Source organism: Cryptomeria japonica, chromosome 3, assembly GCF_030272615.1.
Source record: "Cryptomeria japonica chromosome 3, Sugi_1.0, whole genome shotgun sequence".
Classification (NCBI taxonomy): domain Eukaryota; kingdom Viridiplantae; phylum Streptophyta; class Pinopsida; order Cupressales; family Cupressaceae; genus Cryptomeria; species Cryptomeria japonica.
Window position 1 is genome coordinate 197,089,784 of NC_081407.1, and position 7,555 is coordinate 197,097,338.

At 39.4% G+C, this 7,555-nt stretch overlaps 1 protein-coding gene across 1 annotated transcript; it reads left to right on the top strand.

Annotated features, from left to right (window-relative positions):
• The first annotated feature begins 3,795 nt into the window (after positions 1-3,795).
• On the top strand, positions 3,796-4,254 carry LOC131874036 (uncharacterized). Its single transcript, XM_059217246.1, has one exon. It carries the CDS (start codon positions 3,796-3,798, stop codon positions 4,252-4,254), a length of 459 nt encoding a protein of 152 aa, XP_059073229.1.
• The last annotated feature ends 3,301 nt before the right edge of the window (positions 4,255-7,555 follow it).

Genomic DNA, 7,555 nt, shown 5'->3' on the forward strand with positions numbered 1-7,555 from the left:
ATACTGTCTCAGATCTCAATTGTTGAATGATGCATGGTGGAATTCATTATGGATGTGTCATAGTTTTATAGATAATTGATGTTTGAGAAAAAAGATCAGAAAGGCATAAAGAATAAAATACATACTGCAACTTATAAGTGGTTTCATAGTTTTGAAGCTAAATTTTGACAGTGTTTCTTGTAGAACACAATCCTACTACTGAGAAAGGTTGGGGGGGGAGGCCAGCCCAGGTGAATCAGTAGTAGATGCAAAAACTTGTTAATCCTTATTGCAATCAAAAACCTTTTAAACTTCAAACTGAAATCTGAAAGTAATAACAACTGAAACAAAGAGTAATACAATCACACAAAGAACAGTGGACAAGATTTTACGTGGAAACCCAGGATGGAAAAATCACGGTGAGAAATGCTGCTAGGATCGAATGTCCTAATCCAGCCTCACAAGTGTTCTTGTTTACAACTTTTTGATGGGCACCAACCCACCAAAATCTCTGCTTGAGAGCACCAACCCTCACAGCCACAACCTTGTCAATCTGAGCACCAACTCAGAACCCTTATAGCACCAACTAAAAGAATATTACAAGTAAAATATAACTGAATCAAATCTGCAACAATGTGCTTTACATATTCTGAAGATATATAAATAAAAGCTTTTCAAAACCAGACAATGTACTCCTTCAGAAATATTACAAACTGGACAATATAAATATTCAAATATCCTGAACTAATTCAAATCCAATCTGCATATGAATCCTCACAATCTCTGTGTTCCTCAGCAGCCTTCAGTAAATCTGTTTAAACAAACTTGAAACAGTCATTGAAAGAAAACAAATGCACCACTGTTAAAACTGGTTTTATATCATTTGAAGCTTGTGCCTAAGAGACTCTCAAAATAACAACTTCAGATATACTGATCAGAATAACCTCACCAAAACTCGCTGTGACTTTGTTTCATATTGAACAGCATTATGAATGCCCTTTTCACTGCTTATTCTCAATGATACGATATATCAATCATGACTTTTGAATCAATTTCTGATTACTAATATAAGTCTGCCTTTCACGAATTTTCAGAACATTACCATCTCTTTTTCACACACCAATATATAAAAGAAGTTTGTACACTAACCTTAACCGAGTTAGTTGACAGTTGTAACATCAGTTATAATTGTTGTTTAGTTAAGACAATAGCCTCTTATTTACATTCGATGTGCTTCACAAACAAGAAAGAAACAATCTTCAATATTCTTCACAAAAGAAAACTCTTTCTCATAAATGAATAATAAATAATGCAACGTCTAAACAACTATCAAAGACAGTGAGAATCCGACATCTGTTTTAACTGTTTTTCTCCTCTATTAGCCAACATTCACAGGTCTGTATACATGTTGATTTGAAGAGACTAAACAAAGAATCATGTACAAGAAAAGTGTCCAGAAAAATATGTGTTCTCCAAACAAAGTAAGATACAATGATAATTTGATTGTGTTTTGATACCCAACCAGTGGTTCAGTTTTGATCATCATACTAACATTCTTCTCTGTGTTGATGTTTGTAGCTAGGTCGGATTCCTTCTAGGGCCGACCTAGCACTTGTGGGTGACTAATTGGCCTGTCGGCCTTAGTCACATTAAATGTGCAAAATGAAATATAACTTGTTATTTGGTCTGGCCCTATAATGGGCGATGTAACTTGTGGATGGGGCTGACCCTATATTGGGCACCAAGTTTAGAACATTATATTACTATCCTTGTATGCCGACCTAGGATGAATTGGGTGGCTGAGTCATATATATGTATACAAGGAACATTGTCTTTCTTAATCATTATCAACTATCAAGCAATCAGCAAACTACATCCTTCATCAGTAGTGAAGTTATCCAACCAGCAAATACACCTCCACGGGCAGCGAATTTCATCATAAAGATCAGCGAATTCATCTTCAAGAACAGCGAACTAATTCTGGAGCAGCGAACCTCAAACATGGTCTGCTACGGGTCTCCTTAATCAGCGAATTGTCCTCTCTGATTAGGGCATCATTCTCAGTGAAGGATAATTGCAGATACGTTTGTTATAACTCAGATTTTCATGGTGCTGTTCATAACTTCATAGAGTTCCCAAACTCGCCGCGAGTCAAGCGAGTTCGCCGAGTTGGCGAGTCGAGCCAAGCTCGGCAAGTTTTGCTGACTCGGGACTTGGACTGGGCGAGTTTTGACCATAACTCGCCTGACTCGCGAGTCAGGCGAGTTATGGCAAAACTCGCCAAGTTCAAGCTCCAAGACTCGGCCACGACAGGTCAATGTTTTGACTTGTTTGACAAGTTAGTCTCTCCGTCAAGATTCATATATGGAATATAACATTTAAGTATAAGTTCTTATACTTTAAGTTATATTCCATATATATTGTCAGGATGTTTGAGAGTGGTTTCAGACCTCCATGAGTTATAATGCAAAATCTAGTTTTTGGAGGATCCTTCAAATTTCCAGACTTAGTCAAATTTCAGGCCATTTCAGGATCAGGATGACATTCCAGACTTTTAAGGTGAGTTCACTCTGACCTTAATGTAAGGGACGGGACCTAGGAGGACACTATGCATCCAACCAAGGTTTGATTTAGCAACTTGAAGCGTGACCAGATAGTACACAAAAACCCTAGGAATGATCTAAATAACCCCTAATCACTCAACTGACCTAACCTCCTTCACTCCACCTTGAGGAGATCCACCTAATTTGATGACCTTTGAGAAACTCAATCCCTTCAATGCAAAGGCTAAGACACTAAAACGACCAACAACAAAACTAAAAGAGCTAACCCTAGAAAGCAAAAAGTGGGGGTCTTCATTTGCAATGGGGCGATGTGTGAGTACCTCACAACAAGGATGTTTCTTAAAATTTTGAAAAAAGGGGTTGAGTTGGGGACATTTCCTACCTGTCCCCACATCCCAAAAAATCCCCCCATGGGGCACAAGGTTATTTTTGGCAAGGGACATGTCTTTGAGGAGCATATTTTCAAACCCTTCTGGCCTCACAATTCCCCCTTCCATCCAACATATATATAGCCTAAAAACTAAGAGGTCCAAGAAAGACCAAGGTCAACTATTGTCCCAAGGTAAAACCTAAGTTCAACAAGCACACTATTTAATGCTACCATACACAAGCACCTCTTACAGTTTCCAAGTGAAGATATTCATGATGTCTCATGTTGATGCTCCCAAAATTTCAATTTGGCCAAAGAAAATACTAAACAGAAGCCCCAAACAAGTAGATACTCTACCAGCGTGCCTTTCATGGCATAACAAGCTAGCACACATTATAATTGGGCTATATTCAATAATGGGTGCATGAAACAAGTTTTAAATTGTTAAAAATCTCTTAATTTCAAGGGTTTTTTTATTTTGCCGACTCATTGCCAAGTCATAGCCGAGTCACGAGTCGAGTCAGCCTTGCCGAGTCCGAGTCTGGGAACTATGGTTCATACTACTGTGTGCCCTAGCATAAAGTTATATTCTGGTGTTCATATTGCTTCATGTGTTGAAGCAAAATTGTAAAGTCACAGTCTGATTATTGCCTAATACAAGTTGAGATTTTGTTGCTGGGTTTTCCCCTCCAAGAGGGAGGTTTTCCCAGGGTACTCTTGTGTTTTGTATGTTCATTGTGTTATTTCTGGTTATTGCTATTAGTCTGATCTAAAAACAACAAGGTATCAGAGCGGATTTGAATCGATCGTGATCAGATTATCTGATAGCAGCGAAGCTCTTCCTCCTACTTCATCTTCAACAAGCAATTTCCAGCAGTGACAATGGTGTACGGTTTGAAGGTTGAAGACAGACTTGATGGAGCTTCGAATTTCAATTCGTGGAAGATCAAAATCCTTGTTACTCTTGAGGAAAATGATCTTCTTCAGTTTGTAGAAGGAAAAGATCAGCCTGAGCCTGAAGATCAAGAAAAGAAACTCCAATTCAAGAAGAATTTTGTCACAGCAAAGAAGATCCTGATTAACTCTGTGAAGGATCATCTTGTACCTATCATTTCCAAGATGTCTTCAGCTAGAGATATGTTCAAAACCTTGGAAGGCATGTATGAGATCAACAACACCAGCAGAGCTCTCACCTTAAGGCAACAACTTCACAATGTAAAAATGGATAAAGATGAATCGGTCATCTCATTCTTTATGAAGATTACTGATTTGAGAAATCAGTTGAGCACTATTGGGGACAATATTGCTGACAGAGATCTTTATTGTTATGATGGCACTTAATGGTCTCCCTCAAACTTGGGAACCCTTCATTCAAAGCATCAATGGGAGATCCAAGTTACCCAAGTTTGATCACCTTTGAGCTGATTGGATTCAAGAAGAGTCAAGGTTGGCAACAAGAGGAATTGGGCGTAACTATTATGATGTGGAAAATCAAGTCCTTGCTACTCATACTTCTATGGAAAGAGGCAAAAGAAGAAAGAGGTATAGAGACAGAGAACCAGATTTTGTTTCAGAACCGAAAAAAAAGAAGGATTTATCTCACATTCAATGTTTTAGGTGTGACAAGTATGGCCACATTGCTCGAGATTGCAAATTCAGGTCTACTCATCTAGCTTCTTCTGCGGAAATTGACATAGGGACACCTCAGGAGGAGCCAAGGTCTAATGTCAATCCAGAAGGGTTCTTATTCTAAAAGGAGGAAATAACATTTCAGCTTTAGAGGGAGCCTAACATTTCAGCTTCAGAGGGAGTCTGACAATCCAAGTTCAGAGGGAGCCTCGTCGTCTTGAAGATTTGGTTAATGGATTCATTTCTGCAAGAGAAGTTTGAGGTGCAAGCCCTTGTTAATGCATTCTTCTCTATGAGAGAAGTTTGAGGTGAAAGCCCTTGACAATGGATTCTTCTCTATGAAAGAAGTTTGAGGTGCAAGCCCTTGTTAGTGCATTCTTCTTTGCGATAGAAGTTTGAGGTGAAAGCCCTTGTTCCACCCTCTACGGGTAGGTATGGTGGATCCACCCTATGGGAGTAGCCATGGTGGATGTCATGTGAGAGACTCCATGACTTAGCACTTGTGTTTATTCACCCTTCGGGAGTAGCTGTGGTGAACGTCATGATGAGATGACGACATCACGTTGAGGATTCCGTGATGGGCACTTGTGTTCATTTGCTTTTTCCATTCATGGGTGTAGCCATGATGGACCCACCCTCTGGGAGTAGCCATGGTGGATGTCACTATGTGACTCAGATATTGAGAAGGAGTCCTCCCTAGCTAAGAGGGAGTGTTGATGTTTGTAGCTAGGTCGGATTCCTTCTAGGGCCGACTTAGCACTTGTGGGTGACTAATTGGCCTATCGGCCTTAATCACATTAAATGTGCAAAATGAAATATAACTTGTTATTTGGTCTGGCCCTATAATAGGAGATGTAACTTGTGGATGGGGCTGACCCTATATTAGGCGCCAAGTTTAGAACATTATATTATTATCCTTGTAAGCCAACCTAGGATGAATTGGGTGGCTGAGTCATATATATATACAAGGAACATTGTCATTCTTAATCATTATCAAGCAATCAGCAAACTACATCCTTCATCAGTAGCGAAGTTATCCAATCAGCGAATACAACTCGAAGGGCAGCGAATTTCATCATAAAGATCAGCGAATTCATCTCCAAGAACAGCAAACTAATTCTGGAGCAGCTAACCTCATTCATGGTCTGCTACAGGTCTCCTTAATCAGCAAATTGTCCTCTCTGATTAGGGCATCATTCTCAGTCAAGGATAATTGCAGATAAGTTTGTTATAACTCAGATTTTCATGGTGCCGTTCATACTACTGTGTGCCTTAGTGTAAAGTTATATTCTGCTGTCCATATTGCTTCAAGTGTTGAAGCAAAATTGTAAAGTCACAGTCTGATTATTGCCTAATACAAGTTGAGATTTTGTTGTTGGGTTTTTCACCTCCAAGAGGGAGGTTTTCCCAGGGTACTCTTGTATTTTGTGTGTTCATTGTGTTATTTCTGGTTATTGCTATTAGTCTGATCTAAAAACAACACTTTGTTTGTATTCGCTTAGAAAAATCAGATTGAAGAACAACAAATTCGCAACAACAGACCTTCAAAAGAATGGGAGACAAAATGCAAAATGCCACAATCGAAAGTATGTACTTTGCCAAGTAAAGATCTTCGAACTGATTCAAACTAATTCTCTGCAAGTAGATGAATGGAAACATAAGCAACATCAATGACAAATAACACTGTCAACACTTCTAGGGGAAACCCGGGCCCGTCTGGTGCCGTCTTCATAATCAGAAATGACAAGGGAGAGTTGGTATGGGGTAGCTTGGTTAAGCTCCCGGTTGGTACCAACAATAATGCTGAATATGCGGCTCTTCTTGGCAGCCTTCAATTATGCATGGAGAAAAACCTTCGATCCTAGGCAGAATGGATTACTCAATCAAACACATATTTCTGGAGGAAAATCAAGATGCAGATTTTTTATCAAATCATGCGATAGACTAGGGGTGTGAATCTATCACATCAAATATAACCTTTGCCTAGACTAGCTTCACCCTCAGTGACAGCACTCCCCATAAGTAGGACGCCTCCATTTCAAACTACAATTCTGCAGAAGCTAATAATCAAACTGTAGAAAAAATGGAATGACATGATAGACACAGACACATGGTGCCCTGAAGTTCAGATTTCTTTAGGATATGCAAGATATGTTAGCGGTTTTGTCCGCCTATAAAGAAGGGATACCTTAGGAACAGTTGCAGGCTGGATATCAAGTTGCCTTTGTAAAGCTCAAGTAAGGAGGATGGTTAGGTGTTTTGAGCCACACAACGCGAAGATGGAATACATCATCATACCAAAGTGCAAGTGTGACTGTTCGCAGGAGTCTATTGAGACTTAGTTGAAAGAAATCTTTTCTTTCAGCGATGAGGTGGAAGATATCATCTGCAAAATCATCAGCAGTAAAATGCTGGAGCGTCCCCATTCTCATAGCACGGAGCTTTTGGAGAAGTTTGCGTATGCTATCGCCAAGACAACTGGGGATCATGACATACAGAGAGGATTGTTTGCCAAATGGTATGTGCAGGCTGCAGAGCTAACTGAACCTGCAGTCAAGGCCCTCAAGAATGGGGATATGTTTGACACTATTGCAGTTTTATGGGATTGTCTGTGTAGGAACATGGAAACTTATGAACATGCGATCAATGTAAATGGGGATTTGTTCACCCCAAGGCAGATTGAGAAAGCCCAGGAGGTCATTAAGGCCATACATATCCTAGTTTTCACACTCTGCTGACTTTCATATATCTTTTTTTTCTGGTTTAATGGAAAGGGGCGCTACCCCCACAGTAGCAATTTGCTTTTCAAAAAAAAAAGTGGTTTCACAGTTAGCAACATTGCATACAAACCAAGTGAGCAATGGGATTGATAAATTGTAATGTCCCCTTTTAAAATAAATTCCTGCGGGAAGAGCTAATAGTCTATTCTAATATTTCCAGTGAGGTAATTTAAGTAATAGGGAAACTAATTTATTTAATATTTAATTTGGGTTGCATAAGAATTTATATTTTC